This window comes from Lithobates pipiens, unplaced genomic scaffold (genome assembly GCF_037356315.1).
Source record: "Lithobates pipiens isolate NorthernLeopardFrog02 unplaced genomic scaffold, aLitPip1_a1.2 Scaffold_19, whole genome shotgun sequence".
In the NCBI taxonomy this organism is placed as follows: Eukaryota; Metazoa; Chordata; class Amphibia; order Anura; family Ranidae; genus Lithobates; species Lithobates pipiens.
In genome coordinates this window covers 533,146,801-533,169,883 of record NW_027507764.1, presented here as the reverse complement: position 1 = coordinate 533,169,883, position 23,083 = coordinate 533,146,801, and the positions used below count along the sequence as shown (strand labels likewise).

The following is a 23,083-nucleotide window of genomic DNA, read 5'->3' as shown; positions in this document are numbered from 1 at the left end:
TCTGCCTGTAAATGTAGATACAGGCAGAGACAGTGATGTCACCTCCCCTCGTAGAATCATTTTCGGTTCAAGAGCATAGAGAGAGGGTATCTAAAAGTAAGTTGCACCAACACTACACTGATGCAGTACACGTAGGCACACATTTCTCCCCAAGTCACCCCCCATTTAACCCCTTCACTTCCTGTCACTGAGTCACCTAGTGCAGTTTTCAGATTTTTCACTGATTACTATACTGATGTCACTTGTGACACTATACAGCCTTAGGGCAGTTAGTAGTAGGATAAGACAGCTTTAGGGTACCCCATAATAAAGGTTTAACCCCTTGATCGCCCCCCCCAGTTAACCCTTTCACCCCCTGTCATCAGTGTCACTAGTATAGTGTACAGATCTATTTTCTGATCACTGTAGTAATGTCATGGGTGACGCTAGTTAGCCAGTTTGTTGATTAGTTTCACGGTCAGTCTTTTATAGCATCAGGGTACCCCCATATATTGCCTAATAAAGGTTTTAGCCCCCTGATCGCCCCCTAGTTAACATTTTCACTCCCTGTCACCAGTAATCACCGTATTAGTGTCACGAGTGATGCTAGTTTGTTTTTAATAGAGGCAGGGTACCTGCGGTATATTACATAATAAAGGTTTAACCCCCTGATTGCCGAGCGGGTGTCAGTTAGGGTCAGCGTCAATCCCAGGCAGCATCAGATTAGTGCCTGTAGTGCAACACCCAAACACGCACCATACACCTCCCTTACTAGTATAGTGTTTGAAAATCAATGTGATCAGTGTGATCAATATCTTTGAGCTGATCAGATCTATACTAGCTTCCCAACAGTTTAGTCTTTCTAAAAACTCAGCGTTAGCAGGATCAGTCCAGATACCTGCTAGCACCTGCATTTAGCCCCTCCACCCAGCCCAGCCCACCCAAGTGCAGTATTAATTGATCACTGTCACTTACAAAACACAACACACATAACTGCAGCGTTTGCAATGTCAGGCCTGATCCCTACGAATACTAACCGTTTTTTTGGTAGCGATTAAAGCAGGCTCTGACAATTGGTTGCTCTTTTGCCTGTGAGCACTAGTTGTACCTATAAATTTAGAGGCCAAAATGTCCAAACGGAGGTACACTAGTGAAGAGACCTACACATTGCTGAGCATGACAGATGAGAGCAAAGGGGAAGCCACCTCACCGTCAGATTCAGGCTTAGTATATGAACCAGTGGAGAGCAGCAGCACCCTGACAGATAGCTCTGATGATGGAGTACTGGTCCCTGCTAAGGTCAGGTTTACCCGACAACATTCTTCTGTTGTTGAGGTGCAAAAACCACAGGGCTCTAGTATGGAGCAAAGAGCCAGTACTAGTGCCGCTCATCCTGGTGTACTGGCAAGCACCAGCGGCCTAGTACATCCTGGTCATAGACAAACCAGCACTACAGTAACACATGGTGATGTGGCGAGTCCAATAAGTGCAGTTTAAGCTGGTGTGGTGGGTAGCACAAGACAAAGACAGGCACGTAGTACCCTTCCCGCTGCATATGCCAATCCTAATTGGGAACCCACCACTTCTGCAGTGCCCATGCTTTCCCCCATTCACTGGCCAACTCGGAATTCAGGTGGAAACAGTTGATTTTACGCCATTTGACTTTTATTCACTGTTTTTCATGGAAGATCTCTATAGATCTATTGTGGACAAAAGCAATTTGTATGCTGGTCAATTCATTGCCACTAATTCGCAGTTGACCCTTGCCAGAGATAGGAAACCTGTTACGCTTTCCAAATTTAAGACCTTTCTGGGCCTATCCCTCCTCATGGGCATAACTAAAAAAAGTGAGTTGCAGTCATATTGGTTCACTGACCCAATTCACCATATGCCCGTGTTCTCTGCTTCCATGACCAGGACGCGATATGAGCAGATCTTACGGTGGTTCTCACATTTTAATGACAATAAACTCTGTCGTCCTTGGGGTGACCCTGAATTTGATTAGCTCCACAAAATTCAGCCCCTCGTAAACCACTTCAACCAACAGTTTGCAGCCTTGTTTATTCCCAATCAAGTTGTCTGTGTTGAGGAGTCCCTGGTTACGTTTTCTGGTGGCTTGTCTTTCAAACAGTATCTCCCCAGCAAGCATGCCAGTTATTGGGTCAAGTTGTATAAGCTCTGTGACAGGGCCAAAGGCTATACATATAGTTTTATGCAGTGGCAGCCTGTGCATTGTGGGTGCACTAGCTGATCTTCTCTGGCATAGCAGAGAGAGTCCAGAGAGGGCTTTCTCTACTTCCCTTATTGGATCACCAGATTTGGCTATCCCCTCGGGCCAAGTATACATTATGTGATTATTCCTAACTGAAATTGCCTTCTGTATACCCTGCCCACTCACCATTATAGATTTCTGAAGCCATAGCTGTAGTAATATGATTGAACAGAAGTCCCTTTCTCCCTTCGAGGTCCGCTGGATTAGGACGTTCTGTTGGCTCCGAAGCAAAGGCTCGCCAAAACTGTTGGGGAAATTAGGAGCTTCGTCTATATGCAAATAATTTCGTTGCGCTAATAAGCACAGTTACAGCTATTTTTTGTATACTCCAGGAAAGCGCGCTTGCATAAAGCCAAGTAACATAGACACAGAGGCTGGTGTCACGTAGGGAGATCAGCATAAAATTCCTACTGAACTAGGGTGGGTCCTGTTTATTTTATAGGGCTGAACAGAGATAACAAAGAGAGGTGGTGGCTATGAGGATGAGGATACCGACTATGTAATTATTATTTTCTAATGAAGTATCTAGGCACACTATTTATTTATCAGACAACAAAGAGAGGTGGTGGCTTCACAATCAGCCAATCAGACACTTGTATACCTTCAAAATGGACCAATCAGACAATCAGAAGGTTACCTTGTGCTGCCAGACAGAGTGTCGACACTGATAACGTTTCATACACTGAAACATTTATACTCTGTCTAGCAGCACAAGGTCATACACTGTTTCAGTGTATGAGACATTATCAGTGTCAACACCGATAACGTCTCATACACTGAAACAGTTATACTCTGTCTGGCAGCACAAGGTAACCTTCTGACAGGCAGCACTCACAATACACACTGAAGCATCTGCTTCCTGATGCCTGCAAGCTACAATACATCTATACAGGCTTAACCGATTCACACACATGGAAACAATCTGTTTATATTTATATAAAACCACAAGAACTACATTCCTCTACCCTGTATAGAGTGCTGGGACATGGGTAGCTGTTAAGCTAAGAAGTAATCATCATGTAACATGTGACATCTCCCTACTAGGGATGAGCTTGATGTTTGACTCGAATATCGGCTGTTCGCACGTTTGGCGAATACCGAACGTTATGGGACGTTCGCGCCAAATTCATGTGGCGCTCACGGCCCACAATGCAATGCGCCATCGCAGTGCATTGCTGGCTCATGATTGGCCAAGCATGCACTGTGACCCCAATTCCAGCTCTCTATCGGCATGTGGAAGGCAATGTCCTTGCCTCGCTGGACAGGGAGGTCAGTGGTAAGGTGCATATTGCCGCTGACTCATGGTCCAGCAGGCATGGACAGGGACGTTACCTGTCTCTCACGGCCCATTGGGTCACTCTTCTGGCAGCAGGGAAGGATGCAGGACAAGGTGCAGTAGTGTTGGAGGTTGTTCCGCCACCCCGCCTCCAAAATGCTACTACTGGTTGTGACACACCTCTCTCCTCCACCCCCTCCTCTTCTTCTCCCTCCATGGCCTCTTCCAGTGCTCTGTCCTCAGAACCAGCGGTGCTCCGTAGGCGTTCCAGGGGCTACGCAAGTACGCAGGCAAAACTATGCCATGCCGTGCTTGCGCTGGTTTGTTTGGGGGACAGGAGCCACACTGGGGCAGATATTTTGTCAGCTCTGCAGGGGCAGGCCGAGAGGTGGTTGACACCACGCCAGCTTAAGCCAGGAATGGTGGCTTGCGACAATGGCACCAACCTCCCCTCCGCCCTCCGACTGGGACAACTGACCCATGTGGCCTGTGTGGCTCACGTCCTAAACCTGGTGGTGCAGCGGTTCTTGGGCAGGTACCCGGGCTTACAGGATGTCCTGAAGCAGGCCAGGAAAGTCTGTGTGCATTTCCGCCGATCATTTAATGCCTGTGCTCGGCTGGCTGAGCTCCAAAAGGAGTTGAATCTGCCCATGAACCGCCTTATATGTGACATGCCCATCAGGTGGAACTCAATGTTGGCCATGCTGCAGTGGCTGCACACGCAGCAGAGGGCCATGAATGAGTACATGTGCAACTACGGCACCAGGACAGGGTCAGGGGAGCTCGTTTTTTTTTCTCACCACGCCAGTGGGGCATGATCAGGGATGCATGCACTGTCCTGTCACCGTTTGAGGAGGCCACAAGGATGGTGAGCAGTGACAGTGCATGCATCAGTGACACTGTACCTCTTGTCCACCTGTTGGAGCATACGCTGCATGGAATAATGGACAGGGCACTTGAGGCAGAACAGAGGCAGGAAGAGGAGGACTTCCTTGCCTCTCAAGGCCCCCTTTATCCAGACAGTGTTCCTGCTGTCCCACCCATCACACAGGAAGAGGAGGAGGAGGAGGATGATTGTGTCAGCATGGAGGTGAAGGCTGTCACTTAGCATCAGCAGCAGCAGTCTTGTAGAGATAATTTACAGTCCCAAGAAACCTGTGGGCTTGTACGTGGCTGGAAGGAGGTAGCTGCGGATCATGTTGTCCTTAGTGACCCAGAGGACTCCGGACCGAATGCCTCAGCTAACCTACGCTGTATGGCTTCCCTGATCCTGCAAAGCCTGTGGAAGGATCCTCGTATACTTCGGATCAAGGAGAGGGACCATTACTGGCTGGCCACTCTTCTTGATCCACGGTACAAGGGTAAGGTTGCCGACCTTATCTTGCCATCGCAGAGGGAGCAGAGGATTAGACATCTCCGGGAGGCCTTGCAGATGTGCAATGTGTTCCCAGAGACTGGGAGGTTACAAACTCCTGGTCCTGGACAACGTGTTGCTTAGGCATCCGTCAGAAGGAGCGGTGGAGAAAGTGGCCATCTGACCGATGCGTTCAGACAATTTTTTAGTCCGCAGCCCCAAGGTATGATCGGTTCCAGCAACCATCGCCAGCGTCTGATTTACATGGTGCAGGAATACCTAGGGTCACCTAAGGTCAGACTTGGAAACCTTTCCCACCGAAAATCCTCTGGCTTACTGGGTCTTGAGGATGAATCACTGGCCAAAGCTTGCACAGTATGCAATTGAGCTACTGGCCTGTCCTGCATCCAGCGTTCTTTCGGAACGCACCTTCAGTGCTGCTGGTGGCTTTATTACCGATCACAGGGTGCGCCTGTCCACCGACTCGGTTGATCGACTGACCTTCATAAAGATGAATCAGTCTTGGATCACCACCAGCTACCAAGCACCTGAAGCTGATGTAACCGAATAATTTTTAAAAAAAATATCACATCCCTTCAAGACTGCCTATGCTGATGCTGAGTGACTGTCCTGTTATGTTGATTGTCTATCCTCTTCCTTCTCCGCTGATATGTTGGAAGAACATTTTTGGTTCTGGGTGATGCCACCAGCCCAATTTTTCAGCCCCTGTTTAACAAGGGCGTTTAATTACAATTTTTGATGCAATGCTTTGCAGCAGGGCTCATTCCTGCACCACAACTAGAGTATATGGGAGAGGTTGCAGTGTCGTAGCACCAGTGCCACCAGACCAATTTTTCAGCCCCTGTTTAACAGGGGCATTTGATTACAATTTTTGATGCAATGCTTTGCAGCAGGGCCCGTTTCTGTGGCCACCGAGAGTAACTGTGAGGACTTATAGTGTTGTGGCACCAGCACCACAACCACCAAAGGCCCAATTTTTCTACCACTGTTCAACAATGGCATGTAATTACAATTTTTGATATAATCGTTCACATCAGGGCGCTCCAGCACCCACCAAGAGTCACTTTGAGGACTTACAATGTTGTGGCAACACCAACACCTTGTACCGCCATTTCTGCAGAGCATATAGGGCAGGCCCCTACTTTCAAGCATCCAACGTACAAACGTCTCCTACTTGCAAACGGAAGGAGACAACAGGACGTGAGATGAAAAAAGACGGATGGCAAAACAAATTATACAGGGGTGATGACCCTTCCCTATGTTTTCCAAAAAGCTTAAAAATTTATTTTTTTGACTGGAGCTACACTTTAAAAATGTACCAGTTCAAAATTACAAACAGATTCTACTTAACACAACAAACCTACACAGTCCCTGTTTTGTTTGCACCGCCTGTATACTGCTGTTCTGAGTATATAGGGCCTGGGGGTCCCACGTCTTTCCTTTTTTTAATATGGGTACGGGGTTCCCCTTAATATCCGTACAAGACCCAAAGGGGCTGGTAATGGGGCTGGTAATGGGCAGGGGGGCTACCCATGCCAGTTTTCTCAATGATTTTAATCCACATTGTCGGAACCAGATATTACATTAAAACGCAAGCAGTTTTAAATTACTTTTTTTTCCGTTATGCCATTTTGTGCAGGGACTGTTCTAAACATGGGAAACACGTGGCACTTCACAGGCATACTATAGACACCCCCAGACACGGTATTTAAAGGAATATTTCACTTTTTTTTCACTTTAATCGTCATTAAAATCAGTGCTCCTGCCAAAACTGCCATTTTTAAAAACATTTTAGGCATTGACCCATGTCCCCTGGGGCAGGAGCCAGGTCCCCAAACCCTTTTTAGGACAGTATCTTGCATATTAGCCATTAAAATTAGCACTTTTTATTTTGAACGTTCGCGTCCCATAGACTTCAATGGGGTTCTAAAGTTTGTACGAATTTACGGTCCGTTCTAAAGTTCTGATGCGAACCGAACTGGGGTTGTTCGGCTCATCCCTACTAACCACTCCCCTATTCATGTTGGTCCACTCTCTCTATATATATATATATTGTGCAGACTTATTGTTACTCAAGGCTCTGATGAAGAGGACATCCTCGAAAAGCGTTAGCCCACCTTTTGAATGCTTGTCCTTGTATGGGCATGCCTTTTTAAAAACAAGTTTTTAATGTGAATATGTTGTTAACCTGCTTTTATGAATATGTAGATACTTTGCATATGCTTTTATCATTTTTTATGTGAATAAACCGTATACATCTTTTGATCAAAGCGTCAGATCACACGCCTTCCATCTTTTCTCCTTCATGTGACGTGGTCCCACAAGTGATGAACTTTTTGATCTTAAAGCACAGCCCGCAGACGAGAGCACAGCGTAGGTGCAGGGCTGGCATGAGGACAGTGGACTGCAGCGATTGGCCGGGGGGCGGAGTCAGCGCAAGGACGCGTGCGCGCTCTACGCCCCGGCGTCAGTGGAAGTTATTCAGTTCACGAGGCAGGATGTCATCTTCGCTCGGGGACCTTGTGCTTCAGCTACGGGCCGCGGCGGCGGCGAACGGGGAGCGGTGGCTCCAAGAACAGGTGGCGGCTGCCCTCGGGGGGGACCGGGACAGTTCCAGAATGGAGGGGGAAGGCTCGGCCCGGGTGTGGCGGTCCCGCCCGCCGGCCAGGTTCTCCCCTGATTGCCCCAGGCCTGCACCACTTCGCCATGCGGGGTCCGCTGGCCCCGCCCCCTGCGAGCCGCCCGCGAAACGGCCAGCCCGGCGGGCAGTGGAGGCCTCGGGCCGCGGATGGGGGGTTGGGCGCAGCTCAGTGGGGTCGGTGGCCGGTCCGGCGCCGGCCTCCATCAGCGCGGCGGTCCGCCGCGAAGGGGATCCGGGCCCGTCTCGTAGCGCAGCCGCTGCGGGGGCGGGGCTACGCCGAAGGAGGCAGTTCCGTGCTGCCGGAGGGACTGCGCGGGGGTCGGAGGCCGAGAATCCTGTGGGGCGGCGACCGCCATGCCACAGTGAGCCCACGGCTGCGGAGCAGCGGGTGAAAAGCGGGGGGAAGGCGGTTCTGAAGTCGGTGGTGGGGCGGAGAAGAGGACGGCCCAGGAGCGGTTCGTCGGCTGCCCAAGCGGGGCCCCGTGGACGGATGTCGCCAGGGGATGGAGCAGCTGCCCAGAACCGGTCAGAAGGCGAACTGTCGTCGTCTGAAGAGGAGCGACCGGATGGCGTTCCGTCGGCGGTCGGTGGAGGTTCGGCGGCTGGAGGCAATCCTTCCAGGCGGCCCGGTAAGTCAGATCTTCTTCAGGGGTCCTTGGGGCGGGTTGGTTGGGGGGGTCGGGTAGTGGGGGGGTGATCCGGGGATTGCCCGCGGCGGGGGGGTTTCCGCCCTGTTTGCCCCGCATCTGGCACAGCGGGAGAGAGGCCGCGTCCCGGCGGATGGGGGGCTAGCGGGCCTCCTGGCGGGACTTAAGGAACTAGTCGGGAGGCTGGAGGCAGGGGGGCGGGTCCGGGGACGGCGTGGACCGCTCCGGTGGGCGGTGCTCGGGGTGTAGAGGGGGCTGCGGGCGCGACTCCGCCGGTGGCTGGGGGGGGCGACAGACGGGGCGACCGCGCAGGGGACCAGGTGGTGGCTGCCGTGCCGGCGGCACCAGCTGGAGCTGCGGGGGATAAAGCGGGGGAGGCGGCGAAAAAAACAGGACCTGGTCAGGTTGGCGGACGCGGCGCGGTGCGAAGTGTATGTGTGTTTTGAGGGGCCGTTGGGTGCGCACTTGAAACAGGAGGTCAGGGAGAAAATTTGGAAGGGGGAATACGTGGAGATATTTTCTCTGCTGCCCCTGGAAAAGTTCAACCTCGATAGGGTCAAGCCGGAGGACAACAAGAAGGAGGACGAGGAGAAGAGGCGGTACCGGTTGATCCCGCGTACCTTCCTGAATTGGCTGCAGGCGTTCGCGATCCTCGCCAGCGTGATTGGGGAAAAGAATCCAGAGCATTGTTCCGCTCTGTTTTGCTACTTGGAAGCGATAGGGGAAGCGCACAGAGTCTACGGGGGATTGGCGTGGCTGCGATATGACGAGCAGTTTCGGCAACGGAGGGCGATTCGACCTGCTCTTCGCTGGGATCATAAGGATATCAGTCTGTGGATGCACCTTATGTCGTCGGCGAGGACTACGAGTCAGTTTTTTCAGGGGGGGGGCGGTGGATCAGGGGCTTCCGGTCAATCGGCCGTTCGAAAGAAGGGAGTCTGCTGGCAGTATAATGAAGGTAGTTGCCGATTCGCAGGGAGTTGCAAGTACAAGCACGAGTGCTCGGGTTGTGGGGGTGCCCACCCGGTGTCTCGCTGCTTCAAACAAGGACGGGGTAGGGCCGGGGAGCCTTCGAACAAGAGGGACGACGCTGGTGAGACTGGAAAGGATGCGTCCTTTTCTCAATCGATATCCGGATAGGGAGGCAGCGGTGCTTCTGGGTTTGCGGAGGGTTTTCATATTCCGGCCGTCCTCGGGACGGCCCCCCCCGGTGTCCAGGAACTTGCGGTCCGCCATGCTTCATCCTGAAGTGGTTTCGGAGAAACTGCAGAAGGAGGTGGCTTTGGGGAGGATCGCGGGCCCTTTTTCGGAGATGCCCCTGCCGGACCTGGTGGTATCGCCATTGGGGGTGGTTCCGAAGAAGGAACCGGGTAAGTATCGTTTTATCCACCATCTGTCCTATCAGAAGGGGGGTTCGGTGAATGATGCCATCGACCCCTGGCTGAGCGCTGTTTCCTACACGTCTTTTGATGCGGCGGTGTTTTGGGTGCGGTGTTATGGCCGGGGGGCGTTGATGGCTAAAACGGACATTGAGGCGGCCTTTCGGTTGCTGTCGGTGCACCCCGAGAGTTTTCGGCTTCTGGGCTGTCGGTGGCGGGAGGAATACTATGTGGATCGGTGCCTGCCCATGGGATGCTCTATCTCGTGTGCGCTGTTTGAGAAGTTCCTTCGTGGAATGGGTGGTCAGAGACGTCGCGGGGGTGAATTCGGTCATCCATTATCTCGATGATTTCCTGTGCGTGGGTCCGGCCTCGTCGGCGCTGTGCTTCTGACAACGCTGGAAGGGGTGGCGCGGAGTTTCGGTATTCCTCTGGCCCCCGAGAAAACGGAGAAGCCGACGACGGTGCTCAGTTTTTTGGGCATTGTGTTGGATTCGGAGGCGATGGAGTGTCGCTTACCGGCTGACAAGTTGGCAGCGCTGAAGGCGGAGATCCGGGGGTTAGTAGGCGTGCGTAAAGTGCAGCTCAGGACTCTTCAGTCTGTGCTGGGGAAGTTGAATTTCGCATGCAGGATAATTCCCATGGGTAGGGTCTTCAGTAGGAGGCTTGCGGCCAGTACGGGGGGGGTGGATTCCCCGCGACACTTTGTGAGTCTGTCGAAGGATCATAGGGAGGATCTGCCGATTTGGCATGTTTTCCTGGAGCGTTTCAACGGCCGGGCGCTATGGATGGCCGGGCCGGTGAGCAATTTTGATTTAGAGCTCTACACGGACGCAGCGGGGTCCACGGGTTTCGGGGCCTTCTTTCAAGGCAAATGGAGTGCGGGCCCATGGCCCGCTGCATGGTCGGGTGGGGGATTGCTGCGGAACTTGGTGCTGCTTGAGCTCTTTCCAGTGGTGCTGGCAGTGGAGCTTTGGGGGAATCCTTCCGGGATCGGAAGGTTCGTTTCCATGTGGACAATTTGGGGGTGGTGCAGGTCCTCAACCGGGTGTCGGCGGCGTCGCCGCCGGTGGTTAGGCTGTTGAGACATTTGGTTCTGCGATGCATGCAACTGAACATCTTTATACATGCAGTGCATTTACCTGGGGTGGAGAATGTTGTGGCTGACGCACTGTCTCGCTTTCAGTGGGACAGGTTCCGGGAGCTGGCGCCGTCGGCGGACGTCTAGGGGGCGCCCTGCCCAGAGGAGTTGTGGAAGATTGCGTTGGACGAACCTCCGACTGGATCAGGCGGTCGGTGAGTGGAGGCACTTGGTCGGCGTACGAGAAGACATGGGCTGAATGGGAGGCTTTGGGGTTACAGGTGGGGGCGGATGTGCGAGACAGGCGGCTGATGGTGATCTATTTTGTGTCCAGGAACTTGGAGCAGGGGGTTTCGGTGTCCCGGATGGGGCAGAAATTGGCCGGTTTGGCCTTTTGGTTTAAGCTGAGGGGGGAGCATGACTTCACCAAAGATTTTTGGGTGCGGCAGGCTATGAAGGGCTATCGGAAGGGGAGGCTGAGGAAGGATAACAGGAGGCCGGTGTCCTTCGAGTTGTTGGGTAGACTTTGTGGCCGGTTGGGGGTGGTGTGTTTTTCAGAGTACGAGAGGGTGTTGTTCAGGGCCGCTTTTATCTTGGCGTTCTTTGGGGCGTTTCGTATAGGGGAATTGGTCAGCCCTTCCAAGACAGGGCCGGGTGGTTTGTTTCTGGAGGACGTTTTTTGTGGGGATGACCGTGTGCGCATGCGGATACGGAGATCGAAGACGGATCAGGTGGGAAAAGGGAAGGACGTGGTGGTGTTCGCGATTCGTGACTGCAAGCTTTGCCCAGTGTTGGTTTTGAGGGAATTCTTGAACGCTCGGCCGGATGGTCCGGGCCCGTTGTTGATACATGGGAATGGGGAGTTTGTTTCGAGGTACCAGTTCATAGGGGTTTTTAGGAAGTGCCTGACGGCATTGGGTTTGGAAGGGGAAAGGTTTTCCTCACATTCTTTCAGGATTGGGGCTGCGACGGAGGCTGTAAGGTGGGGCTTGGACGAGGAGGCGGTTAAGAGGATTGGCCGCTGGGAGTCGCGGAGGTTTCGGTCTTACGTGAGGCCGGAATTGGTGGCTGTTTAGCCGGGGGGGATGTGTTGGCATGGGTCTGTGTTACACGGGTACAGTTACTGTGATTTGGGTTTGTGTTTTTATTTTCTTTCAGATGCAGTGCCAGGATTGGTCTGGATTCTGGGCCATTCATACGTCTGCTGGGGCGCCAGGAGGGGTGATGTTAGGCCAGGGGGCAGACAGTTGGGGATATCCAGACTGGAGGCGTGTGTGAAATGGTTTGGGTTTCCCGGCATGCTATGGAGCAGAATGGTGCACGAAGTATGCCGTTTTGCGGGGTTTGACAGGGCCCCGGATGTTTTAGTGTTACATGTGGGGGGCAATGATTTGGGCCTCCGCACCAAGTTGGATGTCACGCGGGACATTAAATACGATCTCTTGCGACTGCGGGCGGCCTTTCCCCACATGATCATAGTATGGTCTGACATGATAGCCAGGACCAAGTGGCGTTTTGCCAGGTCTGTGGACAAAATTAACAAGGCCCGCAGGAAAATTAATCAGGAGATCAGTCGTTTTGTCGTTCGCAATGGGGGGTTGGCGGTCCGGCATTCGGAGTTGGAGGTTGAGACGTGGCGGTACCTTAAAGGGGATGGCGTACACCTGAATGATGTGGGCACTGATTTGTGGACTTTGGGCATACAGGATGGGGTGGAGCGTGCCTTGAGGGTGTGGCGGTGCTCTCAAGAATAAGGTGTTATCCTTGCTTGCGGTGGCGGGTGTTGGTCGATGCAGGTACAGGAAGATAACCCCTCCCCACAGAGAAGTTGATGCGGGACCCATTGGAGATATGGGCTCGTTGATGATATGCCATATAGTGAGGGTTGATATGGCTGATGGTGAATGGGTGCACTGCGGTAAAATAGTTTGGTGTCTTTGAGCCAGCATGTTGGCTTGAGGCCTAGTTAAAGGAATATTACCGCAGTGCTTGTTTGGATCGATATGCTAATGGGGTGGAGAGGGGGAGTTTTACTGCAGATGACCAACGCGCTCAGGGTTTGAAGTTAAACTATGTTTTGTTAATATTTTGGTATACGTTAAATTATTATATTTTGATTAATAAAGAGGCTGCTACGGCCACTAAATACTCCAAAAGAAGGTGTGGTCTCATTTAATGGGAAGGGGCAATTATGGAGTTGGGTGGTTGGTACAGCAGCCGAAGCACGTCAGTCATCCTGTAGTCAAGGATTCACCAGAAGAGTAGGTTGTAAACTCAGATGTCTTCCTTACTCTGTGTTTGGATGTTCTACACATTACACGCCTCCCACAGCTAAAGAAACCAACTTGGTCCAAAAATGTGACAGTCTTCTTGGGGGGGATCAACCACATTAGGTGCCAACTATAGCCATAAAGTAGGAGGTTTTGTGTAGATAAACAAAGGTTTATCAGGTAGAGATTTGGCAAGATCGTTATCCTTTAACAGTAGATGCCAGTGCTTATGAATAATTTTTTCTACTTTGTCTATATTGCCATGTAAAACTTGTCATGAAAACAATTCCAAAGTCTCTCTCATTTACCTCTCTTTTCTTAAAAAGATCATCTCTATTCATATTCCTTACTGAGAGCAGGGTTTTGTTCAGCTCTCGAGGGGTGTAACCTTTTTCCATGAATCTATCAAAAAGGACCCTCGACTGTAAATCAACATCTTCAGTCCTGGCGCAATTCCGCCTGACTCTCATAAATTGGCTCATGGGGATGGAACTGAGCCATCAAGGATGGTGTCAGCTCCCCAAGGGAATATAACCGCTGTAATCAACGTCTTTAAAAAAGGTTTTAGTGGACAATCGATGAGTATCCTTAAAAATTACAAGGTCAACAAAGTTAATACTCTATAAACAAGGATATGGTGGATTGAGCGCACTCTGGCTTAGGATGAGTCAAATGGCAACATATATTGAGACCATAATAGCAAGTCCACGTATGCAAGGATAAAAAAAATGATTATATATCTGTCTATTTTATTTTAAGAAGGCAGCCGGCTTGCAGATAGAAGCTGATCTGGAATGCAAACAGGAGAGAAAAAAGCAGCGCCTTCTAAGCGTAGTGAGTAAAGTTCTTTAATAAATAAAATGTAAAGGAAAAGTTGATGCACTCCCAAACAGGAGATAAAATCAGGCATGTAGTATACATATCATCTGCTCTGGTTCAGATGGGGGCAGGCTTTGGCCGGTGTTCTGGCAGATAGTGTCCTGCCATCATATAGTGTCCGCCCCGTACTGCGCATGTGAAGTACGGGGCAGACGAAGCTTCGGAAAATCTCCGAAAATGAACGGCGCCTGTGCCGTGAGTGGAGGTGTTAGCCACCCCATCCAAGCGCTCGGCTCTTTTTATTCTAGCTCTATGTCCACTTGGATGGTGGGGATAGAACGGTTTTATGGAAAATCCTTCGGGAAAATTATCTTATATATCTTACATATATTAAAAATAAAGATAAAAATAATAAAATACATTTAAATAAAAATAAATATGTAAATAAAAATAAATATATAAAATAAAAAAAATAAACAAATATATTGTCACTGACAGACAATAGATATTACTAAGGGTCACTCTATTTGGCAGACTAAGCTGGGCATGATTATTATATAAGAAAACCGAATGAACTAAGAGAGTAAATGAAAATATAATAATAGAAATTAGATAATAAAATAAATAATATATATATATATACGCTAAAACACTACTAATAATAAAATACGCAAATCCTCTGATTTACGTGTAAACAAAGACAAACACATATGTACACATTTACACACATACGTGTGGAAACATGTATACTATGTGCAAGCTAGCATGCATATCTATTAAAAATGGACCATTATATAAAAATGTATTGTTATAGAACCATTCAAGATAGATTAAGGAATAAAATAGATAGATGGATGAAAGGTATAATCCCTGATCCACCACACCAGAAATTGAATCCAAAATGTATAATGGATATAAGTGTAATCACCATAACCGTACACACACATACACATATATGCACGCACACACATGCATACATATATACATGTGCACGCGCATAATCATCAACATGAAGCGGTGTGGCTGTGTTGGGACAATGGAATGAGATTATAATAAAAATGGTAATTTCTATGTCTTCATTGAGGCCCCCAGGCGAGAGACTGTCCAATGTGAAACCCCAATAATTTTTCCTTTCACCCTTTCTTGTATCATTCTGCTTTAGGGAGCTGCTTGGGAATGGTCTCTATAACCCAAACATGGAGTCCTTCAGAGGACTGTTGGTGACCTTCTTTGAAATGCCTAGCAACACTGTATTTGTCCAATCCTTTTTCCACAAAGTTTCGGTGTTCGCCGAACCTTTTCAGAAGAATCCGTTTAGTGTGGCCTATGTAAAATAGGCCGCAAGGGCATGTCAGACAATACATGACGTACTTGTCAGAGCTGGCTTAGCCCCCTCCTTCTCTGGGCTGGCTGCTCAGCTGTCAGCTAATTGCCAGCTCTCATCTCTCCACAGTTACCAGCTGTTCCTGATAATGCTAGTTTGACCTGCCTACTTAAAGCTGTCCAGCTCACTTCACCTCTGCCTTTGCCCTGGTCACATCACAAGAAACCATCTCCTGTGGTTCTGTTCATAGACTGGCTTACTGACATCCCTTCTGGCTCCTTATCCTGCTTGCTGTTGCTCTACTTGTATCCCTTACTTGTGGCCTGGCTGATTACCTGATCTGGTTATTGAATTCTGGTCTGGCTGACTATTCAATCTGGTTACTGGACTCTGGTAATACTTTGACCATGTCTTTTTTTATTTACCTATTTATTTTTATTTAATAAACAAGTGTGATTTATTTGTACTTCTGTCTCGGTCTGATTCATGGTTTCTGACAATAGGTGAAGGCCATGAATTCAGAAGATAGTCAATCCACTTGTTGGTAATATTTTTTCCAGATTGGATGAGCAAGATCACCACATGGATCAGTTTGCTATGGCGTTACAAACTCTCCTGAGTCGCACGGCTCACCTGGAATCCCCCATGGTGGCTGCTCCGGTACAACCTGAGTCGCAGGCCGTCCCTGCTGCTGCGCCAGTCTCTGTGCAGGCACCAGCCTTGAGTATTGTCTCTATAAGATGTATGTCTGATTCTGCTCCGCTTCCCCAGCGATTTGGGGGCGATCAAGATCAATGCAGAGGGTTTCTCAATCAGGTTGAAATATACTTTCAGATGCTGCCCCAGGCATTTCCCACGGACAGAAGCAAAGTAGGTTTCGTGATACCTTTGCTTTCTGAGTGAGCCTTGGCCTGGGCTAACCCTCTATGGGAGACGCAAAAACCTGTTGTCTTGAGTTACCCTGAGTTTGTGGCCTCCTTTAAAAGGGTATTTGACGTTCCCTCACGCTCCACTTCTGCTGCCAAGTGCCTCATGTTCATCAGAGTACGAGAACTGTTGCCAACTACGCCATAGAATTCCATACTCTGGCAGAAGAGGTTGCTTGGAACAATGAGGGCCTGGTGGCTGCTTTTATTCATGGTCTCTCAGATTCCATCAAGAATGAGTTAGCAGCCTGAGATATACCCACTGAGATGGAGAGCTTGAAGTTTGCCATCCTCATTGACTCCAGACTCAGAGAAAGACTTTCTCTTAAGGAGCACTTGCAGAAGCCTCCTGTACGTTTGCCTCCGAGCTTTGTAGTCTCACCCATGCCTCCCTCACCTCCCATGCCTCATGGTACCGAGTTTGTCAGTGAAGATGAACCCATGCACCTGGGCTTCTGAGCAACAGTTTTCACAAAGCTTAACTTGAGAGGGGCATACAATCTCGTGCGCATTAAGGAGGGCGACGAGTGGAAAACTGCATTTAATACCAGAACAGGCTATTATGAATACCTGGTAACGCCTTTTGGCCTTTGTAACGCCCCGGCAGTTTTCCATGAATTCATTAACGTTGTCCTCCGATTTGTTGCAGTTACGTGTGGTGGTTTATCTCGATGATATCCTCATATTTTCCAAGTCCCTGGAGAGCCACCACACAGATGTCTGTCATGTGCTTCAGAAACTAAGAGAGAACAATCTTTATTGTAAACTGGAGAAGTGCGAGTTCCATCGTGAACCGGTTACATTCCTGGGCTATGTCATTTCCACTGCTGGTTTTTCAATGGACCCAGAGAAACTTTCAGCAGTCCTACAGTGGCCTCGGCCCATGGGTTTACGACCTCTGCAGTGTTTCCTGGGTTTTGCCAACTATCAGAAGTTTATTCATAACTTCTCGTCTCTGGTCAAGCCCCTGACTGCTATGACTAGAAAGGACGGTAACCCACTGAGTTGGTCTCTGGAGTCCATTCAGGCTTTTGAGACTCTCAAAGCTGCCTTTGTTTCTGCTCCTGTGTTGGCACATTCTGATCCTACGTTGGATTTTATCCGAGAAGTTGATGCTTCTGAGACTGGAGTTGGCGCCCTTCTGTCTCAACGTCTTAACTCTGAGAGCGCTATGCATCCGTGTGGCTACTTTTCCAAGAAATTGTCACCTGCTGAGTGCAATTATGAGATTGGTGACAGAGAGCTGTTGGTGATAATTTTAGCCCTGAAAGAAAGGAGACATCTCCTTGAAGGTACCACTGTGCCTGTTCTTATTCTTACTGACTCTCTCCCAGAAGGGCACGATGGGCTCTTTTCTTGTCGAGCTTTAATTACATTGTCTAATTCTTACCCGGTACTAAGTATGTAAGGGCTGATGCCTTGTCACGACAATTTTCCTCCACTTCCAAGTCAGAGTCGGTTCCTATGATTCCTCCTGATTATATCTTGGCTACGATTCGCACCAGTCTTACTTCTCCTTTGGGTGACAAAATTCTTGCTGCTCAGGTCCATGCTCCTCCTGAGAAACCTTGTGACCACTGCTTTGTCCCAGTGAGTCTCCGTACTGCTGTGCTCCAGACTTACCATTCTCCCAAGGCAGCTGGCCATCCTGGGGAGAATCAACTCATTTGGGCCATTTCTCAACAATTCTGGTGGCTTAGTCTACGGGTTGATGTTACTGCCTTTGTAGCTGCCTGTCCCATGTGTGCTCAGAGTAAGACTCCACGACACCTTCCAGTGGGCCTCCTATAACCCATACCCAATGGAGAGAGGCCCTGGACTCGCCTGTCAATGGATTTCATTGTGGAGTTGCCCAACACCCAAGGCAACACTGTTATCCTTATGGAGGTTGACCTTTTCTCAAAGATGTGTCATTGTATTCAACTTATTAAGTTGCTTACCTCTAAGGAACTGGCTTCCATTTTGCTCGGGAGATCTTTCGCTTACATGGACTACCCAGGGTGATTGTCTCGGACAGGGGCAGTCAGTTTGTCTCCCAGTTCTGGCGAGCCTTTTGTGCACAGTTGGGAATCTAGCTTGCGTTCTCTTCTGCGTATCACCCGCAGTCTAATGGGGCTGCAGAGCGAGCCAATCAGTCCTTGGAGCAATTCCTACGTTGCTATATTTCTGGCCACCATAACAACTGGTCAGTCCTATTACCATGGGCAGAGTTTGCCCACAATAGTGCCTTGAATTCTGCCTCCCAATTGTCTCTATTTATGGCAAATTATGGTTTTCAACCTTCCATGTTGCCTGACTCATTTGTTCCACAGAGTATTCTTGCATTAGAGGAGCATCTCCGTGGTCTTCGTTCCACTTGGGTACAAATCCAGGAGGCTTTGCGTCATGCTAATGATAGGTACAGACTCCATGCTGACCACAGACGCCTGCCTGCGCCTTCCTACCAGGTTGGGGACAGAGCCTGGCTGTCATCTCGCAACCTCCGGCTTCGTGTTCCCTCCCCGGATTTTGCACCTCGGTTTATTGGGCCTTTCCGTATCCATCGCAGGATTCACCCAGTGGCTTACGCATTGGACCTTCCTCCTAGTATGCACATCTCAAATGTTTCATGTCTCCTTATTGAAACCACGTGTCTGTAACCAATTTACCACCTCTGTGCCACGCCCTCAACCTATTCAGGTTGAGAACCATGAGGAGTGTGAGGTACAATCCGTTGACTCCCGTAGGTTCCGTGGGCGCATACAGTACCTGGTGCATTGGAAGGGGTACGGTCCGGAGGAGCGCTCCTGGGTTTCATCCTCAGACATACATGCCCCTGCCCTCCTCCGCGAGTTCCATAGACCGTTTCCCCTCAAGCCCGGTGGCCCCTCGAGGGAGAGGGGTCATTGAGGAGGGGGTACTGTCAGGGCTGGCTTAGCCCTTCCTTCTCTGGGCTGGCTACTCATCTGTCAGCTAATTGCCAGCTCTCATCTCTCTCCACAGTTACCAGCTGTTCCTGATCATGCTCATCTGACCTGCCTACTTAAAGCTGTCCAGCTCACCTCACCTCTGCCTTCGCCTTGGTCACATCACAAGAAACCATCTCCTGCAGTTCTGTTCATAGACTGGCTTGCTGACACCCCTTCTGGCTCCTTATCCTGCTTGCTGTTGCTCTACTTGGATCCCTGACTTGTGGCCTGGCTGATTACCCAATCTGGTTATTGAACTCTGGCCCGGCTGACTACTCGATCTGGTTACAGGACTCTGGCTATGCTTTGACTATGCTTTTCTATTTATCTTTTTATTATTATTTAATAAACAAGTGTGATTTAATTGTACTTCTGTCTCGGTCCGATTTATGGTTTCTGACAGTACTCCGAGGAGCAAGTGAAGAAATCTGGTATAGTGTATTGCTTGCCTTTACAAGTAAAGACTTTTTGTCTATGTGTGACATGATTGCACGTGAGGCACGAGGGTTTCTTGCACTCATACATCCCCTTCAGATTAAAGAAAGTGAGAGAGGCACTCGCAATGGATCTGGAGCTGTTGGTTTTAATTCTACTGGGCGCTATCTTGGCCTTGATATTTTTGGCTTTTCTGTAGATAACTCGTGGTCGATCGGCCAATGTGGGTTTGAGGTGGGGATCCTCATTCAGAATCGGCCAATGTTTTACTAAAATTCTTTCCATTTTTCTAAATTGGCTGTGAAACTGAGTCACAAACCGGATTGGTTGAGGCTTACCATCCACTTTTTCAATTTTGTCACTCTTAGCTTCTGTATGGATGAAATATCTGATGGCTCCCTCAACAATATCATCGGGATAACCCTTATCCTTAAATTTCAGCTTCAGGGTCTCACTGCGGGTGATATAGTCCTGCACTCGAGTACAATTATGTTTGAGTCTGCAGAATTGGCTCTTTGGAATGTTGTTTACCCAACGCAGGTGATGGCAACTCTCATAATGCAGGAAAGAGTTGCCAGATGTGTGTTTTGTGTAATTTTGTGCACAAATTACAGTGTCATCATGGAAGAGTTCTAGATCTAAAAAGGATAACCTATCGCTATCCGTAACAACAGTGAAAGACAGACCCATGTCATTGATGTTGCAGTATTCTAAAAATGCTGGTATCAATTTATCTGGCCCATCCCAGATGATAACTGTCATCAATGTATTAGCCGTAGTAAATCAGGTGGGAAGCAAAAGGGTTGTTCCGCCAGATATAGAGACGTTCCCAATACCCCATCGTCAAATTGGCATAGCTGGGGACATAATTACACCCCATTGCTGTGGCTTTGATTTGGATGAAGAACTCATCATTAACTTCAGTAGTATTCCAACATGTCAAGGAGAAGATGTACTTGCTGGCTATCAAAAGAGGATCCTCATTGAGATTATTATTATAGTATTGTGAGGCCCTCAGGCCTATATTATGAGGGATGGAAGTGTACAATGAAATCGATAGGATGGCTCCCACTGGTATAGTTGTAGAGTCTTTAATAATTGTGTGCCATCCTTGATGTACGAAGGGAGATTCTGAACCAAATATATCATATCAAGGCCAAGATAGAGCCCAGTAGAATTAAAACCAACAGCTCCAGATCCATTGCAAGCGCCTTTCTCACTTTCTTTAATCTGAAGGGGATGTATCAGTGCAGGAAACCCTTGTGCCTCACGTGCAATCATGTCATGCATAGACAAAAATTGTTTACTTGTAAAGGCAAGAAATACACTATACCAGATTTCACTTGCTCCTCGGAGTACATTGTGTATTGTCTGACATGCCCTTATGGCCTATTTTACGTAGGCCGCACTATTCGGATTCTTCAGAAAAGGTTTGGCGAACACCGAAACTTTGTGGAAAAAGGATTAGACAAATACAGTGTTGCTAGGCATTTCAAAGAATGTCACCAACAGTCCTCTGAAGGACTGCGTGTTTGGGTTATAGAGGCCATTTCCAAGCAGCTCCCTAAAGCAGAACGATACAAGAGGCTTGCGAAAGGGAAAATTATTGTTTTTTTTTCACATTGGACAGTCTCTCGTCTGCAGGCCTCAATGGAGGCATAGAAATTATAATTTTATTATAATCTCATTCCATTGTCCCAACACAGCCACACGGCTTCATGTTCTATACATGTATGCATGTGTGCGTGCATACACGTATGGTGATTACACTTGTATCCATTATTCATTTTTGGATTCAATTTCTGGTGTGGGGGGATTATACCTCTCATCCATCTATCTATTTTATTCCTTAATCTATCTTGAATGGTTCCATAACAATAAATTTTTATATAATGGTCCATTTTTTAATAGATATGCATGTCAGCTTGCACATAGTATACATAGTATACATATTTCCACACTTATGTGTGTAAATGTGTACATATGTGTTTGTCTTTGTTTACGCGCAAATCAGAGGATTTGCGTATTTTATTATTAGTAGTATTTTAGCGTGTATATACATTAGTTATTTTATTATCTAATTTATATTATTATATTTTCATTTTATTCTATTTACTCTCTTAGTTCATTTGGTTTTCTTATATAATAATCATGCCCAGCTTAGTCTGCCAAATAGAGTGACCCTTAGTAATATCCATGGTCTGTCCCTTTCCATAAAACCTTTTTCTTTATCCATTTTACATTATTTTTTAACTTTGTATCAGTGCTAGTTTTAATAGTAATAGGTATTGCTAGGTTGATCGTCAGTTATTTCCATGTTTCTCATTAGCCAGTCCAGTGATACTGAGTGTACTATAAAATACCTCTTTAAAGATGGCCCCACCAGAGCCCGAGGAAGAAGCACACATGCTTTGAATGTGCGCACCCTCCCGCTCACCTGATCCGGAAGTGACGTCATCACTGTGATATGCTCCGGTGTCTGCAATGTTTTCCCCTGAACACCGGTAATATTGGACCTTATCCGTGCAGTTACTGTGGAAGGAATGTAGCGGTGATATCTCCGGCCAAAGCTTGCCCCCATCCGAACCAGAGCGGATGATATGTGTACTACATGCCTGATTTTATCTCCTGTTTGTGAGTGCATCAACTTTTCCTTTACATTTTATTTATTAAAGCACTTTACTCACTACGCTTAGAAGGCCTGCTTTTTTCTCTCCTGAAGTTAATACTCCCATTGTCAAAAACTCTCGAGAAAGTTTTCATGCGAGTCCTTTAAGATCAACAAGTTCATCACATGTGGGATCACCCTCATCACGTACCTCTTGTCCTGTCCTTGTGGACTTCAGTACATGGGTAGGACCACCAGACCATTGGGTGTTTGTTTACATGAATATGTCAACTAGATAAAAAAGGGTTGTCTAACCACTTTAGGTTATTCCATGGTAGGCATCTCAGTAATCTCACCTTTTGTGGTATTGATCAAATTGAAGCCCACCGGAGAGGAGGTAACCTCAAGAGAGCAATCTCTTGTAATGAGATCCAGTGGATCCATCGTTTGAGGATGATGAACCCTCTGGGATTGAACATCGAACTAGATCTTAACTGTTTCCTGTCTAATTTTTAATTATATTTCTTGATTTGGTTAGGCTTGCATTTAATTTTTCATTTCTAATTTTATATTTTCATTATTATTGTTTTTATTTTTATTAAATTTTTTTTTATTTTCATTTTTATTTTAATTTAAATTTTTATTATTTATTTATTTTTATGTTTTATATTTGTTTACTTGTTTCTATTTATTTTTATTTGTATTTATTTTTATCATTCTTTATGTTTCTTATTTTTTTTATTTCACTTATTTTTTATTTTTTATTTTTTTTATTTATTTAAAAAAAAACATTTTTTGTTTTTATTTTTATTTTCATATTATTTTTATTTTTTATTTTTATTTTTCTTTATTGTCTTTTTCACTTTTATATGCATACATTTTTTGCCTTTGTGTATTTTTATTCGTATATTAAAGCATTGGATTGAGTATGTCACATTTGTTCCCACGACACCGGAGCTGACGTTTATGTTGAAGTTTATCCAACCAATATCATGGTAGTTTAGTCCCTCATATGGAGTGTGCTCTACGCATAGGGGCAAGATGTTTTTCCCAACCAACAAAATGGCCACTGTGTCGATCTGATTGGTGGAGGAAGGGGTGTG

At 47.7% G+C, this 23,083-nt stretch overlaps 1 protein-coding gene across 1 annotated transcript; it reads left to right on the top strand.

Moving 5' to 3' along the window:
* The first annotated feature begins 10,961 nt into the window (after positions 1-10,961).
* On the top strand, positions 10,962-11,726 carry LOC143998095 (integrase/recombinase xerD homolog). Its single transcript, XM_077493845.1, has one exon. It carries the CDS (start codon positions 10,962-10,964, stop codon positions 11,724-11,726), a length of 765 nt encoding a protein of 254 aa, XP_077349971.1.
* The last annotated feature ends 11,357 nt before the right edge of the window (positions 11,727-23,083 follow it).